Consider the following 22,375-nt stretch of genomic DNA (forward strand, 5'->3'; position numbering starts at 1 on the left):
ACCAGGGCGTTGCGTCAAACTGGATCCCAAGAGCACAACCTTGCACCCAGCTGGGGGAATTTAGTTATAGAAGAACGGAGAGGAGAAGAGCGTTTCAGCCTTGGTTGCATTACAGGCCAGCTTTGCTCCCTAAGGTTGTCGAGATGGGTAGGGGGCTTCCAGAAAACCCCTCTTGCCCGGAGAGCTTATTTCAGCCTCCTACTGATGTTGTCCCACAGTGTGTAACTGAAACATTCATTGGAGTAAGAGCCTGAGTCTCCCACCTCCCAGGTCCAGTCCTTCTCTCTCTTGTGCGCTTGTTCGCTGTGGCCCAATGAACAGGGGGAATCTCACATAGGAGCAGGGAGGGGATTTTCCCTCTGGCTTTGGCCCTGGGGCGACACTGCTGGGATCCAGTGTCCAGTTCTGGGGCCCACAGGTCAAGGGGGAGGTTGGCTGATTGCAGAAGAGCTACAAGAATGACGGAAGAATTAGAAAACCTGCTTCATAGTGACAGGCTCCAGCAGCTCGATCCACTGAGCTGAACACAGAGAAGGTCCAGGGATGACTTGATCCCAGCCTGTCAGTCCCTACATGGGGAACGAATACTTACTAAGGGGCTGCTCAATCCAGCAAAGGAAGGTCTGACGCGATCCCATGGCTGGAAGCTGGAAATGGACAAACTCAGACTGGAAATAAGGCGCACATGTCTACCAGGGAGGGGAATTACCCGATGGAACAGTTTCTGAAGGGTCCTGCTGGGTTCCCCGTCAGTGGCCGTTTTCACGGCAAGCCTGGGTGCTTTTGCTGAGAGACCTGCTCTCGGAATCCTGTGAGGGGCATTCCCTGGCCCGTGTGACACAGGAGGTTGGACGTGATGGCCCCAGTGGGTCCTGTCGGGCCTGGGGATCTGCCACTATTTACATATTTTATCCCAAGTGGAAGAGCTGGAAAAGGAGAGATTGAGAGAGACCCCTGCCTGGAAGGACCTATAGCCTGGGGCTCAGGCCGTGCATCTGGAAGGGATGGCCAGGTAGAGGAAAGCATCACATTAGCCTCTTCCACAGCCAGGATGAGCGCTCTAACCACTAGGCTGCTGGATAACACGAGGCTTCCTCCTCCGGACATATTGTGGGGGGTCGGCGTGCTCTGAGACACCTGCTGGACTGGGGCCTGCAGGTAAGGGGGGTTGCAGCACCTCGGGCTGATTCTCTCCCCTTAGCTCTGACCTGCCCTTGTTACTATACCAGACGATTTCTGTATGATTTTTAATTTGATATAGTTTAAAGATCCCAAAGTAATGTTCATTAGAAGGCCTTTCCTTTTTCCTTTCTCTGTGAGCGGTTTGCAAGGCCAAACTGCTCAGCACATCCTGGGTCAGAGTCTGTTCTCAGAAGAGATAAGACTTTGCAAAAACAACTGTTCCTCGGAACAGCACACAGAGAATCCCACTCGTCTCCCGTTCTTTATCTTGTTTGTTATGTTAAGCAGTTTTGTTACACCCTAAGAGTTGTTAAAGTCAGAAGAGATATGTGTGGAAATCAAGCTGGAGAATGCATGTGAATGGATGTTGTGTGTAAATAGAAGATGAATGGTTAGGAGTTCCAGCCTAAGAGTTACCACTTCAGTATCGATTGGCCGAAGAATGCGCTAAGTGGAGCTAACCGGATGACCCCCGGAGGGCAGACTGGAACCCATCCAACAGCCGCAAGGATGGGAGACCCAAAGATCAAGATCACATCGGGCAGCACAGAGCCGTCAGCGATGTTCCACCTGCTGATTGATTCAGCAACAGCATGACGAAGCCACCTCCATGGACTGGCCTAGGAATAAAACTCCGATTAAAAACAGACCCTAAAGACGAAGGACTTTAAGTCTAGTGCTACAACCACCCTCCAGGAGCATTGGATGCGCGTCTGACAAAGACTCCGCTCCACCCTCAAGCCCAGGTTACCTGGCCAGTAACTAGGAGTGAGCAACCTCTAGGCTGGTAACTATAACAACTTTGCAGAACTTTTATGTGTATGTGTGTGGTGTTAGGATATAGATATTCAGGCCTGTCTGTAAAGGCCTAGACTCTTAAGAATTTAGGTGTATTCTTATCACTTCGCTAGTTCTAGAGGTATAAAAGAAAGAATCAAAATCGCTGGCTGCCGGTGTAAGGGCCTTCCCTTCCTGTGACAGTCTGAGGCCCTGTGCTTAGGCTAAGGCCGCTGGCCAAGCAGCAGGGGCAGCCCCAAGCTGGGAAGCGACCGGGCACCTCCTCACATCCCAAACTAGTCACACTGGAAGAAGGTGCCCTGGGGCTGTTAGGATACAATCCTGTCCTGATAGTGCCGATCGCCTCCAGAGAAAGGGAAGTGCCTAGAAAGTGTAAAAGGAAACTTAGCTTGAGAGCATCCTGCCTGGCAAGAAGTCACTTCTCAAGAGCTGGGATGTGAAATCCTCACTTCTGTGTTGTTCTGTCACCGTAGTCCCCATTTCCCCATTGTTGGTCTGTATCATCTCGGTCTGGTTCTGTGATTGTTCCTGTCTGCTGTATAATTAATTTTGCTGGGTGTGAACTAATTAAGGTGGTGGGATATAATTGGTTACATAATCATGTTACAATATGTTAGGATTGGTTAGTGAAATTTCAGGAAAATGATTGGTTCAGGTCGAGCTAAGCAGAACTCAGGTTTTACGATATAGTCTGCAGTCAATCAGGAAGCGGGGTGTGTGTGTGTGGGGGGGGATGGGAACAGGGAATGGGGGTGGGGGAGTCGGAATCATGTTTTGCTAAGCGGGGGGGACGGGAACAGGGCCACAGCTGAAAGGCTCTGCGGTGTCAGAGCCGGGAAGGGGGACACTAAGGAAGGAAACGGGAATCATGCTTGCTGGAAGTTCACCCCAATAAACATCGACTTGTTTGCACCTTTGGACTTTGGGTATGGTTGCTTCCTGTTGGTGCGAGAAGGACCAGGGAAGTGAGCGGGTGAAGGAATAAGCCCCCTGACATGTGGGAGTGAATGGGATGGAGTAAATATGACTGTTTAGTTGCTTTGCCACTTGTGGTATTTTGTGTGAGTACCTGGGCTACGTGATTACATGTTTACTGGGTCTCTTTCTGTATTCACACTGAACGCGGCATTTTGCCTTATCCCCTTTTACAAGATCCCGTTGGGTTTCATTTTATTGCTATAAAAGCCTGCCTCAGCCAGCCCCAGCTCACACGGAGGACGGGCCCTGGGCTCCTGACTCCCGCATTGGCCTGCTGCCCTGTCAATCAGGCTGACCAGGAAGGCTGGCCTCTCCGCATTGGCCCTGGGGCCTGTCAGTCTCAGGATAATGACCCCTCTTCAGCCCTTCCCCTTTCTTTGGGTCCTGGGAGAGGGCCCACCAACCCCTCCCCCCCTCCCATTTCAGGGAGGGGCCAACAATGCGGGTGACCAGACGTCCCGATATTAGGGGCTTTGTCAAATATACACATCTATCCTCCTCCCCGCAAAAGAAGTGTCCCGATTCTTCACTCTTGTTCTCTGGTCACCCTACCCATGGCCCCCGACATTAGGAACCGAGGAGCCAGTCTGGCCCAGCGGGGTGGGCAGGGGGCTCGGGGCACTGGTTGCCTGGCAATCGTCAGGCGTTCTGCGGGTCTGGTGCCAAGGCGGGGATTTGCAGGCGGACAATAAACTGGGTGAAGTTTCCACCGGAAGCTTTTCTCGGCGAGGCACATGGCCCCGGGGACCTGGAGATGCGCCATGACTTCTTGCCATGAGATCTCGAGCTAACGAGTGTCAGGGCCGGAGCTCCCACCCCTACCCTAGGGAACTGTTGGATGGTTAATTCCCCTCCCTGCTAAACATTTGGATTTTGCCCACTTTGGCCCAGAACAGCCCCAGGCATCTGCCGTGCCCACCCCAAAGTTGCGTGGGGTGCCCCTCAGCCCAGCACTGTGCGGCATCACTCCCCTGCTTGGTCAACGATTAACATCAGGACAAACAGCTGCTTAGTTGAACCCAGGAGTACGGACTCCCAGCGCCTCCCCACCCCGTGCTCTGACCACTAGACCCCCCCCCTACTCTCCGAGCTGGGGATGGAACCCAGGAGTCCTGGCTCCCAGGAGATAGGGACAGGGTGGATTCTCCATTCTTAAATGAAGACACCTCTTTCTAAAGGATGTGGCTCATTTCCATCCACACACACACACCCCGCCACCCCCAAGCCAGAAGAAAAAGACATATTGAAGGAAGCAGGGCTGCGGTGGAAAAATACAGTATGTGATCATGTAATCGCAGGTTGTAGCAGAATGCAAACGTGCCGGGGGATTGGATTACGCTTGCACTGACAACCTGGCATTTCCTAACTTCTGACTGCTCGACTGTGACTCCCCGGGGTTCTTGGAATGTAGATTTTTAATACAGATTAAATATATTTACACACACACATACACAGAAAGACAAGCAAATTCTTATGTGACTCAGCAATGGGTAACCGGAACATAACGTAAGGCTTGCGGCCTATGAACTTTGGCACAGATAAATGGCCCAATGGTCGTCCCTAAATTTGGGGGGATTGGGAACAGAGTTTTTAAAGGGGAGGTTTGTCCATAATGACACCAGCCAGCCACAGGGACGTGAGCTAACGCCGGCTTTGGGATGCTGTCGGAGGGGAACATCTGCAGATGTCTGACCACAGGCTGGCCATGGCAAGGAATTGAGATGTGTGATAATAAGTTGAAATCAGTAATATCCTAACCTACAGGAGAAGGGACCCTGACATCAGCAGGGTGAGGAGAGACAGATAAGGAGGAGGGGAGAACCCCCTAAGGAATAGGCATTAGGCACAGTGGCGTTAAAAATGGTACCCCAGCCTGTGGGCAGGGGGCAAGCGGGATGTAGCGTTTGGGGGACATTGAGGACATTGGAGGAAGGTGATGGTGAGGAGGAAGACAATGGCTAACGATTCCGGTTGTTCCACAAGGGGCGGTGTGCGGGGATGGGCAGACGGACATTCTGTGGTAACGCTGTCCCCGGGCTGGGCTGAAGCTTGTGTGATTCTGCTACAGGGTGTTGATCAACAATTAGAAACAGAAGGTTCCTCCAGTGCGAGGGCTGCGACCGGCGCCATCGGGGTTCCCAGCTGAACGGCAATGTTAAGAACGCTGGGACGGCTCTAGGGACCAGAACCTGTCAGACCTCCCAGTGATCGCTGGGACTTCGAAAGTAATCAATAGAATTAACATACGACTCCTAGATTGGGCGCCAATGTGCAGGAATCAGGTGCTGCATGGCCCGTGCAGGGCAGGGGGTCAGGAGAGCAGCTTCACCAGCAGCAGCCCAGTCAGGCCAGGCAGGTAGAGGGCAAAGGAGAATTTCCCCAGAGCCGGGCTGGCTCCGCTGGGGGTGGCAGGTTTGGAGGTCGCCTCTGTGAACGCGAACCCGTAGACTGCAGAAACCAGGCTGTCTCCGGATTTAATGCCCTTCACAGACTCAGAAGCGCAGCCTTTTGCAACAAATGTTGATATCTCTAGAGGTGAACCTGAGGAAGGAAACCAGCCTGTTATGAGGCGGGGGCAGCTCTGGTTCCTTCTCTGCCCCCAGAACCTCTGTCTCCACCATCCAGCGGTTTCCGCCTCTGCCCCCCAGTCCCACCCTCCCGGTGCTCTCCCTGCTCTCGCTGTAACTGGCCATGGCAGGCTGGGCGTCTGGTCCCCTCTTGCCTCCCCTGCGCCCCTTTCTGCAGCTCCACAAGAGACTGAAGCTGGAGTTTGGATCCCAGCTGATCGCTCAGGGGCGGCTCCTTCCCCAGCGCGCGGCCCCCCGAGGAACACGCCCGGCTCTCAGCGTCCCCGGCAGCCCCAACCGCTCGGTTCAGTTATTTTATAAACACCCCAAACACCTGGGAGTCCTGGACACACACTGAGAACAGGAGCTTCCACACTGAGCAATGGCTTCGCTCCACCTTAAACATACATGGGGTGGGGTCTAGTGGTTAAAGCAGCGGGGGCTGGGAGCCAGGACTCCTGGGTTCTCTCCCCAGCTCTGCATCGTTGACATAACATTGACATAACAACAAGAGACCGTTGTCATAACTCTAGGAGCCGGGCAGCATCACTGAGGCGGGGGAGCTGGTCTGGAAGGAAAAAATTCCCAATTCCTCTCTCCTTCCCTCCGGCCAAAACCCCTCTTGGCCGCCCCCACCTTCCCAAAGCTTCAGCACAGCCCGAGGGTCTGGGAGACTCGAGGGGCCTGTCTACACTACAGCTTGGGCAGGTACAAGTTACGTCACTCCAGGGTGTGAATAAGCCACCTCCTTCAGCGGTGTAAGTTACGCCACCCTAAGTGCCAGTGCCCACTTCCCGCTGCCATCCCACTGCTGCTCGCGGAGGTGGTTTTATTATGCCGACTGGAGAGTTCTCGCCCGTCAGCACAGAGCGTCTTCACCGGATGCGGTACCATGGCACTGCGGTCACCCTTCTAGTGTAGACTGGCCCTAGGTTTCACCAGCCCTTTGGGGAGTTCCCGAGGCGTGAGGTTCCCGGGCTCGCTCCCGCACTGCGGCCAGCTGGCAGCATTTACCTTTCACTAGGTACCCAGCGAAATCGATGCAATAGTTCTCATCCCCTGTACAAGGGGCATCTTGGCTGTCGCAGGGATTGGTACTCAGAGCAAAGCAGGTGGGGCACTGCAGCCCGTTCTTGGTGGTGTTCTCCTTGGGCACTGAGAAAGGAGAGACACACGGTTACAGGACGGGTTGAAGTTCATTTACCCCATATTGTGCGCCCACTCCCCTGCATTGCCCAAGTGTGTAAAGGTCCCTATCCCCAGCCCAACAGCATTGCTCCATCCGTCTGTCACATTGCAACCTCGGAAGCCTGAAGCCGATCAATTCCAGCATTTCCAGGCACTTTCTAAGCCCCCAGGGCCAGAACCCTGCTGTCTTTGGGAGAAATCAGAACATGTCCCCCCCCCCTCCCCCCACCAGCTGATTAGCCCAGCCACCTCTGCAACTGTCTCAGATCAAACAACTGGTCGATGGCCCCACTGACACCCCCATCTCCGTTCTGCCCAGCATCCCAGGGGTGTAACACCCGGAATGACTGATCTCCAAGACAGAAAGGAGGATGGTGTGGGGAAGGGGAATGGGGGAGAGGGGTATGGGGGAGGGGCACTGAATCCATGGCAAGGCAGGGGAGATTGGAATACAAAGTTGTCTCCAATGCACTCCAAGAACTTGCTGGATGATCTGTGCCTGGCTGTGTTATTTTCCCAACCGATCTCTGAGTGGTTGAAAGCCCCCGTCCCCACCACGGCCTGGGCTTTGCAGGATTTTGTTGTTTAAGAAAAGCCTCACCCACCTCTTCTTCCTGGTTAGCTGGTCTGTCGCCGACCCTACCGTGGCGTCCCCCCCACTGCTTGTTACCCCTTTTATCCCGACCCGGAGACTTTCAACAAGTCCATCTCCTATTCGCATCCCAGCCTCTGAGAAGGTGCAGACACCTTTGCTATACCAGGCAACCCCTCCTCCCTTTGTCCCTGCCCGCCCGGAGCAAGCTGTGCCCCGCGGGGCCGATATCCCAGCCATGTGTGTTCTCCCCCCACATCTCTGTGACGCCGGCGATGTCCCACCTCTGATCACTCACTCATTCAAAAGCTGAAAGCGACGGGAAATCCAATTGTTTGGGGAAATGGCCAAACGGGCCGGTTTGAATTTTTTGCACAAGGACCAACGGGGATAAACTGGCCAGCGATGAACAGCCCCGAGTCTCTGAACTCAGTTTCCAGCCATCAGAAGAGGGACGTCTTGGAGCAGCTTCCCACGGTAAGTGGGGGGCAAAGCCCCCAGCGAGTTTGAAGTGGAGGCTGATAGGCTCAGGGAGGTTTAGATTTGAGCCCATCCCGGCTGCTGCCCCCGCCCGTCTGATTTCACATGGGCCCTGACTGCTCCACCCCCTGGTCTGGAGACCCGCCAGCTACAGCGTTGTCATTTCAATGGCGACAGAAATGACATTCGAGTGAGTGGACTTTAGGGCAATAAAGGGGAGAAATGGTAACAAAGACAATCATGCCGGGGCTTGTCCACATGAACCATTCGACTGTAGCAAGCGGGGGAGGTGACTAAGCTCCACTGGGCTCTGAATCGACCCTGCACCAGCCTGCCACGGCCCAGCTGTCCACGTGCAGCCTGTTGACGCACGTGAACCCTTCGTTCATGTGCTTTGAGCTAGTGCCCTTCCAACAAGCCATGAAACGGCACCGTAAAAACAGATCCCTACGTACCTGCCAGTACAGCCGAGTTACATTTGTCTGTGCTGCACTGTGCGATGTTGACCCGCACATACTTGCCATTCCCAAGAGTGACAGTGACGGGGCCTTTTATGAAAGCAGTGAAGTCACGTACGCAGCCTTTGGAAACGCTTGTGGACTTTGTCTCGCCTACTGTAATTAAAAAACCAAAGAACAGAACTGAGAGGCTGGGAGGGGAACCTCGAGGCGGAGCAGGGAGGTTATTTTACCTCCGAGTTTCGCCCTGGGGTGAAGTTGCTGGGAGCCCGTGCCCAGTTTTGGCACCCACCATTCCAGAAAGAGTTTGCACACTTGGGGAGGGGTCAGAGAAGAGCCATGAGGATGATTAAAGGGCTAGAAAACCTGCATTAGAGCGAGAGGTGCCAGGAGCTCCATCCAGGTAGCTCAACACAGAGCAGATTCGGGGGTGACGTGATCCCCGTCTGCCAGAACCCACCTGGGGAACAAACATTTACTAACGGGCTCCTCAGTCGGGCAGTGGAAGGTCGGACACCATCCAGTGGCTGGGAGTTGGAGCCGGACAGGCTCAGACTGGAAATAAGGCGACTGTCTCACATGGAGGGTGATTAACCACTGGGACAATCTCCCAAGGGCCGTGGTGATTCTTCGTCAGTGACAATTTGTAAAGCCAGATGGGATGCTCTTCTCCCACCTCTGCTCTTGGGGCCATCTGTGAACCCGAGTTAGCCATGCCGTGGTCTCAGCATCTGCACTGCTAAGCCTCCCGGGGCTTCGATCCACCCGGACACTGCCAGGCCGGTGCTGCACTAACCCCGGGGCAGCGTTAGGCCTTTTGCAGGCATGTCCCATGGTTGTTAGCACTGCCCTGAGCTGTGCAGTTCTCTGCCGTGAGTCTCTGCGACGGCGTCTCTGCTTGAGAGCCAGGTAGAGACGAAGCCGGCTGCAGGGAAAGTGGAGTTTAAAACGTCCCCAAGGGGTCGATAAACCGGAAGCTGATTTCGCTGCAGCAGAAGTGAGTAGGCAGGAGGGCAGGAAAACTTGGCCCCCAAGGAATTATGGGAAGGCATTGGAGGACTATTGGCAACTGTGTGAAATAAGCTAGTGTACAGCTGTGTCCCCACTGCAAAGTTAAAGTGGAACCCGGGTCTAAGCTACACCTTGAACTGCACAGCCAGCCTGAGCTCACAGCTCATATCCACTCAGGTGAAAGGGTCTGTGTGTGGTTAATAGGGACGGTGGCAGGGGTTAGAGCTAAACCCCGGGTCACGGCCCACATTAAATGCAGTGAAGCCATACCCTGAGTGGGTGGACGTTTTAATAAACCCATTTGTGACTGCGCTGGGAAAATTTCCTGACTCTGGTCAGAAGGGTGTGGGTGGGGGGATAGATAGATAGATCACATTAAAGCTGATTTGTGCTATGCATCCTTCTTACAGGGTAAATGAAAGGAAACATTAAATCTCTTTAATTCAAAGGAAGGATGAACAAAACCAGGTCTGTAACTAAGGTTTTCAATTTCAAAAGGGCAAACATTGAGAAGGGAACTAGTGAAATCTACTGTCCTGATCCCAGGGAGTTGAAAATGGAGAAGGTTTGGAATCTCTTGAAGTCAAACAGGCAGAAACTATCTTGAATTTGCATCCCAAGCAAGGAGAAAAATCTTGTAAGGCCGGGCTCCAGCCCTGAGCAGCTAAGAGGTTCAGCCAGGATTCTGGGAGCTTGGTAATGTACAAGGGGTCTCACTGCCAATTTCCATTTTTTAACATAATTCAGAACGTGCATTTCCACCCAAAGCAGCTTCGCTTGCTGCAGCGCAGCCGTCCATTGTGGAGCTGAAAACGTAGTGAATAAAAATCCATAACTAAAGCCCAAGGGGTGAGATCCTGGCCCCACTGAAGTCAATGGCAGATCTGCAACTGGCTCCAAGGGGCAGGATTTCAGACCGCCCAGTTTTCCGGTCGCAACCCTGTAATGTTGCCTGAACAAATCAAGCGTCGAGCCCAGACTGAGTGTTCTGTGCCGGGTGAATGTGCTTTGTGGGTGGATTGTGCTGGGGTTGGCCTTAGCGATGAGGATGTGTCAGACTGTGGGGTAGGATGTGCCTGGACTGACGGCAATGTCACCTACCCAGTTTAAGATCTTCTGCCACCGTAAAGCAGCCGCCTTTAGCCGTGTCTGCTGGGCAGGTCCCTGATGGAGGCTGGCAGGAGTCTGCTGAGCCGGAGCACGCTTGGCATGTCACTGTTTGTGCTGGAGAAAGAAGAACACGTGTTTCCTTTTTACTGTGATGTAACAGTCTCACTCTGACACGTCCCTTAGCCCCAAGTCTTCCCCCTCTGCTCCAAACAAGCCGAGGGGTTAACAGACCCAGTTTCCTCTGGGACACTCAGCAATTGCTCAGTTTGAACCGCCCTGGGCCAATGGTACCTAGGGGGTCAGCAATGGACGGGTGAAGGGGATGGTGCTCTTCCCAAGCTCCGCCCACAAATTCAGCTCCGCCCACCCAAGATCTCATTCCTGTTTTAAAGGTATTCACAGTACCGGAGAGTCGCTCACTTCTCAGCGTGCGTTGCATGAATCCAATGCACCACCCAGGGCTCCTTGCAGCCCCCCATTGCCCTCACAAATTCGAGTTCCCCTCCCATCTCCTTCTATAGCAGGGTTGCCAGGCTCAGACCCCCACCCCCTACATAATGCCAGGGGCTCTGTGTACCCTCCATTCCCCTGCCCCGTACCAAGGTCTCCTATTCTCTCCCCATGCCAGGGGTTCTGTGTGCCCCCCTTTCCCATCCCCCATACCTGGGTCCCCCGTTCTCCTCGCATGCCAGGGGTTCTGTGTGCCCTCCTCCTCCACCTCCCTCCCCCTCATCGTCCGTCTTTCTGCCTGGGAGATCACCCGCTCAGGGTGTAACATGTTAAGCTCCATGGGGACACTGGGCAGAGCTGGGCTGGGGGGTGTTGATGGGCTGGAAGGTGTCAATGGCCCCATCAACCGGTTCTTTGATCTACACACAGCTACTGAGGGGGTTGAAGGTCTGACTGGGCTGGCCAGACTCCAACAGCTCTGTGTGTCCCCGATTTCCCTCTTCCAGTTTTATGATTCTGTCCCCACCCCCAAAAAAACCCAATAGGGTTCTGCCCAGTGATGTCTATAACATCCTCTGCAATTTAGGAGTTGATGGAACGCAGCATTCAAAAGTTACTTCATTGCACAGAAATAGGGAAATGCCATTGAGGTGAGTGCGGCCAGGTTGTCTGGGCTGCCAGCCGGCCATCAGAAGGGTCTGACGGAAAGGTTTGGGGTGCAGAAGCCAGCTGTCTTGGCCCTTAGCTTCGTGGGGATTGCTCCCCTTTGGGAAGGCTCTGTGTTGCGCTGGCCCCCAGTTTTACAGCCGGTTACAGGCCCTAGGCTTAAGTTAAAGTCAACTTTGCCCACATCCCTCTGGATCAGCCCAGCCATTTGCAGTATGCGGGGGATGGCAAGGATGGAAATTTCCGGGCAAAAACCTGTGTTAAACAGCACAAAGGGACATTCATTGTCTCTTGTTCCCCAAATTACCATTGATACAAGTCATATTAACCACAGCGCACAGACCTCTTGGGGACCTGTAAGTGGAGAATCTCTGCCCTTCAGTCCTTATGTACAGCGCTCTGCACAAAAGCTATGTAAGTGCAACATCTTCACACCTTTTCTTTTAGAGAGTCTAAGAGTTTCAGGCTCTGATGCTGATCTAGTCTGAGCTGCTGCCTAGCTGAAGCCAGAAAACCTCACCCAGCCCTTCCTCCATGCAGCCCATATCTGATGGTCGAGCTAGAGCCAATCTTCCAGAAGGACGTCCAATCCCAATGTACAGAAACCACGAGATGGAGAATCCCCACCCCCACCCCCACCCCTCCTTGAGAAGCTGGTGCCGGGATTAATTCCACCTTGGACTGATCTAAATTCAGCTCCCACCATTGGATCTCATTCTGCCTCTGTTTGCTCGGTTGGAGAGCCCTCTGCTACCGGACATTGTAGGCCTGATTCCAGGTTACACTCAGTCCCCTACTGTGTAATTTACTCCTCTATTAATTCCCCTTCATGCTGCCAAAGCAGTGCAGAGGGGCCTTCGTGGGAATAAGAATTCAGGGCAGTGTCCAGTCACGGTGTCCCTCAGGTCCACGCCCAACAGATGGGTTGCTATGGCTGCGGCCCTTAGGGAATTCACACCCTGAGCACTGCAGTGTGACCAGTCTAACCCCGGGAGAGATGGAGATCGATGGGTGAATGCTTCCCTCAACTCGGCTACCGTCACTCAGGGAGGGGAGTTCCTAGAGGGATGGAAAACCCCGTCCATTGGGACACGAGGCATCTTCACTACGGGGCTCTGCTGGCCCAGCCACAGCTCTGTGGCTAAGCCATGACAGCAGCCATAGTGTAGACAGGGCCCTGTACCCCACACAGAGCTAATCCCCCCTCCCTGCACAGGCTGGATGTTCCCCTGACTGGGGATCCATGGGGGTAAAGTGTCCAAGTCCGGGCGGGTTTCAATGGCCACAGCAGCGGGTGACTCACCTTGTCCACTCGTAGCTAGGAGAGCAGGGAGAAGGCAGAGGAGGAAGGAAACCATCCTGGTCCTGGCAGGCCCACGGGGCTGGGCTCGGAGCTGAACGGGGCCTTCTCTCGGCTGACACAGAGAGCTCTGCCGGGGGGAGGAGGAGAGAGTCAAGTCCGAAATGAGGATGGAAAGGGAATTAGAGCTGAGATTAAGCGGGGGAAAGCACCAGGCAACAGAGCTGCACAAATAACCAATTTTTTGGTTCACTGGCAATTCTCAAAGATCGGGGGGGTGGGAGGATCTTTTTTGGTGGGCCCAAAATTCTCATCTAACTAAAAAGCCAGGAAAAAATGGTTTTGTTTCACTTTCAAATATTTCAAAATATTTTTAAATTGTTTTGAAAATAAAAATTGCCGTCAATTTTGAAATGAAAAGACACAAATCAAAACATTTAATTCTGGAACTGTCCAGACAAAATGTTTCCTTTTTTCAGAATTTGTTTTTCTAGAATTTTTTTCCAGCTGAAGAAACGCAGAAAAATCGACACAAATTCGTGAAACGTTTCAGTCGCCCCAAAGCTGCATTCTTCAGTGGAGAAAAGTTTTGGTTGGAAAATTTCTCCCAGCTCCCCAATGGCCCAGACACGCCTCGCCGTAGCAGAGCGGGGTCTCCGGGACACCGCAGAAGGGCGCTCCGCGGGGCAATCCTCGTCATAGTCGTGGCTCCGGACGCAATTGTGGTGACCAGCAAAGCGCAGATGTCAGATGGAGCCAGTGACAGTCACGGGGACACGACCTGCCCCTGCCTCACGTCCTGTTACACCAAATCGCTTCAGTGTGGAAGGAGACAGTTAAACAGCAAGTCAGCCACAGCCTGTGTGCTTATTGCCAGACGGCCAGGGCCCCAGCAAGCCTATGGGCCCATTGACTTCAACAGGTACACTGGTGTAAACCGGCTGGGATCTGCCCCATTGACTCCAATGAAGCTCCGGCCGATTGACCCCAGCTGGGGATCAGGCCCAGTTTTCACTCCCTCCTCCATATTTGCTCCATGTCTGCACCGTCCCTTCTGACATGGGCGACCGGCACGGCCTGTGGGGCGCCAGGGTCAAAGCATCCTGCTGATCTGCAGAGGGGCCCTACAGTGATTCCACATTATCTACACCCCCTTGGGTGGCCCAACGGTTCTTCGCTTTCCTCTTCTGCAGCGAGCTGAGGTGTCCATTGATCCTCCTACGGGGACGCTTCGGTCCCTTCCCTGGATCAGCCCGGTTTGGTTAGAAGCTGTCAGGTCTCGGAGGCTTTAGACCCCCACCCTGCCCATGTGCGTTACTTTGCATTGACCAAAACTCAACTTCATCTGCCATCGCGTTGCCTGTTGACCCAGCTCCGTTCGATCTCCCTCAAGTTCCCGACTAGCCTCCATACGTTGCCTTCTCTGCAGATTTCACCACCTCCTCGCTCACCCCCCGTCAGATCATCTGAGTACCGTGAAAGCTGGGTCTAGCGCAGAGCCTGGAGGCCTCCACTTTTAAGCTTTTGCCATCACACAAAATTCCCTTGAATTCCGGCTCTGTTTTCTAGAGACACAAGGTGGGGGGAGAGACGAGCTTCCGAGCGACACCGAGCTCTGCTGTGGGTCAGCGGAGCTCGACAACTCGTGTCTCTCCCCAGCAGAAGCTGGTCCAATAAAAGCTTTTCCCTCCCCCACCTTGTCTCTCTAATATCCCGGGACCTGAACGGCTACAACAACGCTGCAAACTCTGTTTTCTGGCTGTTGTCCTGTTTCTGCTCCATGACAGTCCCTTGCCTCCCACCCTAGGACGGCTTTGATTACTTACTGCCCTATGACAGGTTTCAGAGTGACAGCCGTGTTAGTCTGTATTCGCAAAAAGAAAAGGATGCATCCCATGAAGTGAGCTGTAGCTCAGGAAAGCTTATGCTCAAATAAATTGGTTAGTCTCTAAGGTGCCACAAGTCCTCCTTTTCTTTTTACTGCCCTATGGCGAGGGACTGTGCTGAAGTCTTTTTGACAGTCCAAATCAAGTACGTCAACTGGCTCTTCTCTGCTCCCTAAACCTGGGACGTTCAAAGCATCTGAACGGAGTCCGAAGCCTGACCCCCGGGGAGCGTCAGCAGATGCTGGCCCCCTCGCTGCCATTTTTGCCTTTCAAAAGTTCCCTATTTCATTCACACACAATTCCATGAGTGGGGCTTCTTTTCCTTTGCAAAACTTGACCCGCTTTATCCGTGGAGCTTACATTTGAAATATATCTCCATCCTTTACACTCTTTCAGCAGATCATCAATGATTACAAGCAATAATTTAACACACCTTAAAAACTCTTACCTTCAGCCGCACAACGGTTCCGTTCACCTCCAAGTTCTCTGTAGTATCAAAGAGATGCACTAACCTGTCTAGCACGGCCCCTTTCCTCTCTAGATAGTCCAAAAACGCAACGAGATTAATCTACAAACTGGGAGTAACCATGAATGATTTACTGAAATGTAATAAATTGCACGACCCTTATACCTGGGCACTCCCTCTTTAAATACAATTCAGACTGACCCTTTCTCAATCCAGCAGCTGTTGTTTTATTGAACTTGTCCCATACAGTCTGCTGGTTTGTTTAACAGAGATAAGAGGTGGTACTCAGCTTCGTCACAAGGGTAGAGGTGTGACTATTTGCATATCAGAGGTGTTTATCCAGATCCTGAGGTGCTGTAAATGATAGAGGAACCGGAAAATTCACAGCAGCTGGGATCTGGCTCCACTGATTCCGTAGAAGCAACGGCCAATTGACACCAAACGGGGGTGGGGTGAGATTGTCAGAATGAAGCTAAGGACGGCCATGGAGTTGGCTCCATGAGGACAGCTCTCCTTCCACTCCCAGAACAGGTTGTTAAATTCCTTCTCATTAAATGGAGCGTAAGCAGAGTCAGGATGAGCTCCACCCTGACATCTGGTGGCGAGGCATGGTGGGTTGTGGAAAAGAACTTCAGCGGCTGATCTCATGTGCATACGTACACCCACCCTGCCTAGATTGTCACTTTGGCTGCTGTAGGAGCCCCAGTTTCTCTGGGGCCAGGAGTAAACTGTTATTCTCCTGATTACGTGACCCAAGGACAGCAGAACTGTACTTGGCCTTTTGTTATGATGGAGGGACTCGCCATCAACTAAGGAGCACTCGCTAGTCAAGGGACATGGGTTCCAAAACTCAGTGGATGGGGGAAGGAAGGGATTGCTTTAGGCCAGTAGGGCATCCCCTTGAGTTGAAATCACTGAGTAGTGTGTTAAATAGTAGGGGGCCTGACGATGTATTGGTGAGTGACCTGCAGGATGGCTACTTGGGAAGAGCAGCTGGTGGAGTGGCTCGCTGGACGGCTACCGGAGAGGAGCGGCTGGTGGTGAAGGCTGCAGCAGAGACCCACAGAAAAGTGGTGCTGTTGGAGCATGTAAGGTGCCCCTTTACTCCCCACACCCTTCCATTTCCACACAGGCTGGGGTGTTCAAACTCTGCAGGTGAACTTTTGAACTCTGGGCTCACCAAGGACAGAGACTGAGACTTTTGGGTTGCTGGACTTTGGAGTTGTCGGACTTTTGGGACTTTGGGGACTTTTGGGTTGCTGGACTCAAGAACCAAAGGGAAAGGGACACGGCCCAATTTGTTTAGGGCGGGGTTTTGCTCATGGGTTGTGTTATGAATCCTGTTGGTGGTGTTTCCCCAACATAATGCCACATTGTTTCTCTCTGGTATTAAAAGGCTTTTTGCTACACTCAGACTCTGTGCTTGCGAGAGGGGAAGTATTGCCCTTTGGAGGCGCCCAGCGGGGGTGGTATAGATTTGTCCCAGGTCACCGGGTGGGGGCTCGAGCCGGTTTTGCATTGTGTTATTGGAAGGGATCCCCTAGATACTGACCCCGGCTCTTGTTGCTGCCAACCCTGAAGGGCAGAAGGGTTACATGTGTTAATACTCATTTGGTGACAGATTTTCTTATCTGCCCCATACCAGGGCGTTGCATCAAACTGGATCCCAAGAGCACAACCTTGCACCCGGCTGGGGGAATTTAGTTATAGAAGAACGGAGAGGAGAAGAGCGTTTCAGCCTTGGTTGCATTACAGGCCAGCTTTGCTCCCTAAGGTTGTCGAGATGGGTAGGGGGCTTCCAGATGGAATCCAGGTGTCAGGATCTCCAGGAGTTGAGAGAGAGAGTGGTTGGAGACTGGCTGATGAAGAGTGTAATGGAAAAGCTGGGGATTATTTACAAACACATATGAAGTCATGGCTCAGATTCAGCTAGGAGGTGGTGGTCTGGTAGCGTCACCTCATCAAATTTGCAGCCTTGTTCTCTGGAATCTCGGCGGTCATTGAACACACACGAGTAAGGCCGGGTCTACACCAGAAACTTTTGCTGGCACAGCTATGCAGGTCAGGGCGCGTGATCTCCTGGGACATCGCTGTGCTGCCTAAAGCCCATAGGGGCACTTATACCAGCCAGAAAACCCCTCTTGCCCGGAGAGCTTATTTCAGCCTCCTACTGATGTTGTCCCACAGTGTGTAATTGAAACATTCATTGGAGTAAGGGCCTGAGTCTCCCACCTCCCAGGTCCAGTCCTTCTCTCTCTTGTGCGCTTGTTCGCTGTGGCCCAATGAACAGGGGGAATCTCACATAGGAGCAGGAAGGGGATTTTCCCTCTGGCTTTGGCCCTGGGGCGACACTGCTGGGATCCAGTGTCCAGTTCTGGGGCCCACAGGTCAAGGGGGAGGTTGGCTGATTGCAGAAGAGCTACAAGAATGACGAAAGAATTAGAAAACCTGCTTCATAGTGACAGGCTCCAGCAGCTCGATCCACTGAGCTGAACACAGAGAAGGTCCAGGGATGACTTGATCCCAGCCTGTCAGTCGCTACATGGGGAACGAATACTTACTAAGGGGCTGCTCAATCCAGCAAAGGAAGGTCTGACGCGAACCCATGGCTGGAAGCTGGAGCTGGACAAACTCAGACTGGAAATAAGGCGCACATGTCTACCAGGGAGGGGAATTACCCGATGGAACAGTTTCTGAAGGGTCCTGCTGGGTTCCCCGTCAGTGGCCATTTTCACGGCAAGCCTGGGTGCTTTTGCTGAGAGACCTGCTCTCGGAATCCTGTGAGGGGCATTCCCTGGCCCATGTGACACAGGAGGTTGGACGTGATGGCCCAAGTGGGTCCTGTCGGGCCTGGGGATCTGCCACTATTTACATACTTTATCCCAAGTGGAAGAGCTGGAAAAGGAGAGATTGAGAGAGACCCCTGCCTGGAAGGACCTATAGCCTGGGGGTCAGGCCGTGCATCTGGAAGGGATGGCCAGGTAGAGGAAAGCATCACACTAGCCTCTTCCACAGCCAGGATGAGCGCTCTAACCACTAGGCTGCTGGATAACACGAGGCTTCCTCCTCCGGACATATTGTGCGGGGGTCGGCGTGCTCTGAGACACCTGCTGGACTGGGGCCTGCAGGTAAGGGGGGTTGCAGCAGCTTGGGCTGATTCTCTCCCCTTAGCTCTGACCTGCCCTTGTTACTATACCAGACGATTTCTGTATGATTTTTAATTTGATATAGTTTAAAGATCCCAAAGTAATGTTCATTAGAAGGCCTTTCCTTTTTCCTTTCTCTGTGAGCGGTTTGCAAGGCCAAACTGCTCAGCACATCCTGGGTCAGAGTCTGTTCTCAGAAGAGATAAGACTTTGCAAAAACAACTGTTCCTCGGAACAGCACACAGAGAATCCCACTCGTCTCCCGTTCTTTATCTTGTTTGTTATGTTAAGCAGTTTTGTTACACCCTAAGAGTTGTTAAAGTCAGAAGAGATATGTGTGGAAATCAAGCTGGGGAATGCATGTGAATGGATGTTGTGTGTAAATAGAAGATGAATGGTTAGGAGTTCCAGTCTAAGAGTTACCACTTCAGTATCGATTGGCCGAAGAATGCGCTAAGTGGAGCTAACCAGATGACCCCGGAGGGCAGACTGGAACCCACCCAACAGCCGCAAGGATGGGAGACCCAAAGAACAAGATCACATCGGGCAGCACAGAGCCGTCAGCGATGTTCCACCTGCTGATTGATTCAGCAACAGCATGATGAAGCCACCTCCATGGACTGGCCTAGCAATAAAACTCCGATTAAAAACAGACCCTAAAGACGAAGGACTTTGAGTCTAGTTCTACAACCACCCTCCAGGAGCATCGGATGCACGTCTGACAAAGACTCCGCTCCACCCTCAAGCCCAGGTTACCTGGCCAGTAACTAGGAGTGAGCAACCTCTAGGCTGGTAACTATAACAACTTTGCAGAACTTTTATGTGTATGTGTGTGGTGTTAGGATATAGATATTCAGGCCTGTCTGTAAAGGCCTAGACTCTTAAGAATTTAGGTGTATTCTTATCACTTCGCTAGTTCTAGAGGTATAAAAGAAAGAATCAAAATCGCTGGCTGCCGGTGTAAGGGCCTTCCCTTCCTGTGACAGTCTGAGGCCCTGTGCTTAGGCTAAGGCCGCTGGCCAAGCAGCAGGGGCAGCCCCAAGCTGGGAAGCGACCGGGCACCTCCTCACATCCCAAACTAGTCACACTGGAAGAAGGTGCCCTGGGGCTGTTAGGATACAATCCTGTCCTGATAGTGCCGATCGCCTCCAGAGAAAGGGAAGTGCCTAGAAAGTGTAAAAGGAAACTTAGCTTGAGAGCATCCTGCCTGGCAAGAAGTCACTTCTCAAGAGCTGGGATGTGAAATCCTCACTTCTGTGTTGTTCTGTCACCGTAGTCCCCATTTCCCCATTGTTGGTCTGTATCATCTCGGTCTGGTTCTTGATTGTTCCTGTCTGCTGTATAATTAATTTTGCTGGGTGTGAACTAATTAAGGTGGTGGGATATAATTGGTTACATAATCATGTTACAATATGTTAGGATTGGTTAGTGAAATTTCAGGAAAATGATTGGTTCAGGTCGAGCTAAGCAGAAATTTTACGATATAGTCTGCAGTCAATCAGGAAGCGGGGGGTGGGTGGGTGTGTGGGGGGATGGGAACAGGGAATGGGGGTGGGGGAGTCGGAATCATGTTTTGCTAAGCGGGGGGGACGGGAACAGGGCCACAGGTGAAAGGCTCTGTGGTGTCAGAGCAGGGAAGGGGGACACTAAGGAAGGAAACGGGAATCATGCTTGCTGGAAGTTCACCCCAATAAACATCGACTTGTTTGCACCTTTGGACTTTGGGTATGGTTGCTTCCTGTTGGTGCGAGAAGGACCAGGGAAGTGAGCGGGTGAAGGAATAAGCCCCCTGACATGTGGGAGTGAATGGGATGGAGTAAATATGACTGTTTAGTTGCTTTGCCACTTGTGGTATTTTGTGTGAGTACCTGGGCTACGTGATTACGTGTTTCCTGGGTCTCTTTCTGTATTCACACTGAACGCGGCATTTTGCCTTATCCCCTTTTACAAGATCCCGTTGGGTTTCATTTTATTGCTATAAAAGCCTGCCTCAGCCAGCCCCAGCTCACACGGAGGACGGGCCCTGGGCTCCTGACTCCCGCATTGGCCTGCTGCCCTGTCAATCAGGCTGACCAGGAAGGCTGGCCTCTCCGCATTGGCCCTGGGGCCTGTCAGTCTCAGGATAATGACCCCTCTTCAGCCCTTCCCCTTTCTTTGGGTCCTGGGAGAGGGCCCACCAACCCCTCCCCCCCCCTCACATTTCAGGGAGGGGCCAACAATGCGGGTGACCAGACGTCCCGATATTAGGGGCTTTGTCAAATATACACATCTATCCTCCTCCCCCCCCTCAAAAGAAATGTCCCGATTCTTCACTCTTGTTCTCTGGTCACCCTACCCATGGCCACCGACATTAGGAACCGAGGAGCCAGTCTGGCCCAGCGGGGTGGGCAGGGGGCTCGGGGCACTGGTTGCCTGGCAATCGTCAGGCGTTCTGCGGGTCTGGTGCCAAGGCGGGGATTTGCAGGCGGACAATAAGCTGGGTGAAGTTTCCACCGGAAGCTTTTCTCGGCGAGGCACATGGCCCCGGGGACCTGGAGATGCGCCACGAATTCTTGCCATGAGATCTCGAGCTAACGAGTGCCAGGGCCGGAGCTCCCACCCCTGCCCTAGGGAACTGTTGGATGGTTAATTCCCCTCCCTGCTAAACATTTGGATTTTGCCCACTTTGGCCCAGAACAGCCCCAGGCATCTGCCGTGCCCACCCCAAAGTTGCGTGGGGTGCCCCTCACCCCAGCACTGTGCGGCATCACTCCCCTGCTTGGTCAACGATTAACATCAGGACAAACAGCTGCTTAGTTGAACCCAGAAGTCCTGACTCCCAGCACCTCCCCACCCCGCGCTCTGACCACTAGACCCCCCTCCACTCTCCGAGCTGGGGATGGAACCCAGGAGTCCTGGCTCCCAGGAGATAGGGACAGGGTGGATTCTCCATTCTTAAATGAAGACACCTCTTTCTAAAGGATGTGGCTCATTTCCATCCACACACACACACCCCGCCACCCCCAAGCCAGAAGAAAAAGACATATTGAAGGAAGCAGGGCTGCGGTGGAAAAATACAGTATGTGATCGTGTAATCGCAGGTTGTAGCAGAATGCAAACGCGCCGGGGGATTGGATTACGCTTGCACTGACAACCTGGCATTTCCTAACTTCTGATTGCTCGACTGTGACTCCCCGGGGTTCTTGGAATGTAGATTTTTAATACAGATTAGATATATTCACACACACACACAGACACACAGAAAGACAAGCAAATTCTTTTGTGGCTCAGCAATGGGTAACCGGAACATAACGTAAGGCTTGCGGCCTATGAACTTTGGCACAGATAAATGGCCCAATGGTCGTCCCTAAATTTGGGGGGATTGGGAACAGAGTTTTTAAAGGGGAGGTTTGTCCATAACGACACCAGCCAGCCACAGGGACGTGAGCTAACGCCGGCTTTGGGATACTGTAGGATGGGAACATCTGCAGATGTCTGACCACAGGCTGGCCATGGCAAGGAATTGAGATGTGTGATAATAAGTTGAAATCAGTAATATCCTAACCTACAGGAGAAGGGACCCTGACATCAGCAGGGTGAGGAGAGACAGATAAGGAGGAGGGGAGAACCCCCTAAGGAATAGGCATTAGGCACAGTGGCGTTAAAAATGGTACCCCAGCCTGTGGGCAGGGGGCAAGCGGGATGTAGCGTTTGGGGGACATTGAGGACATTGGAGGAAGGTGATGGTGAGGAGGAAGACAATGGCTAACGATTCCGGTTGTTCCACAAGGGGCGGTGTGCGGGGATGGGCAGACGGACATTCTGTGGTAACGCTGTCCCCGGGCTGGGCTGAAGCTTGTGTGATTCTGCTACAGGGTGTTGATCAACAATTAGAAACAGAAGGTTCCTCCAGTGCGAGGGCTGCGACCGGCGCCATCGGGGTTCCCAGCTGAACGGCAATGTTAAGAACGCTGGGACTGCTCTAGGGACCAGAACCTGTCAGACCTCCCAGTGATCGCTGAGACTTCGTAAGTAATCAATAGAATTAACATACGACTCGTAGATCGGGCTCCAATGTGCAGGAATCAGGTGCTGCATGGCCCGTGCAGGGCAGGGGG

At 52.9% G+C, this 22,375-nt stretch overlaps 1 protein-coding gene across 1 annotated transcript; it reads right to left on the bottom strand.

Moving 5' to 3' along the window:
• Positions 1–5,269: 5,269 nt before the first annotated feature.
• LOC144280002 (phospholipase A2 inhibitor and Ly6/PLAUR domain-containing protein-like) lies at positions 5,270–11,097 on the bottom strand. The gene is made up of 5 exons (XM_077841696.1): positions 11,028–11,097; positions 10,356–10,478; positions 8,241–8,399; positions 6,540–6,680; positions 5,270–5,499 (listed from the first exon to the last, which is right to left on the bottom strand). Exons 1-5 carry the CDS (start codon positions 11,095–11,097, stop codon positions 5,270–5,272), a joined length of 723 nt encoding a protein of 240 aa, XP_077697822.1.
• Positions 11,098–22,375: the final 11,278 nt, after the last annotated feature.

This window comes from Eretmochelys imbricata, chromosome 24 (assembly GCF_965152235.1).
Source record: "Eretmochelys imbricata isolate rEreImb1 chromosome 24, rEreImb1.hap1, whole genome shotgun sequence".
Lineage (NCBI taxonomy): Eukaryota > Metazoa > Chordata > Testudines > Cheloniidae > Eretmochelys > Eretmochelys imbricata.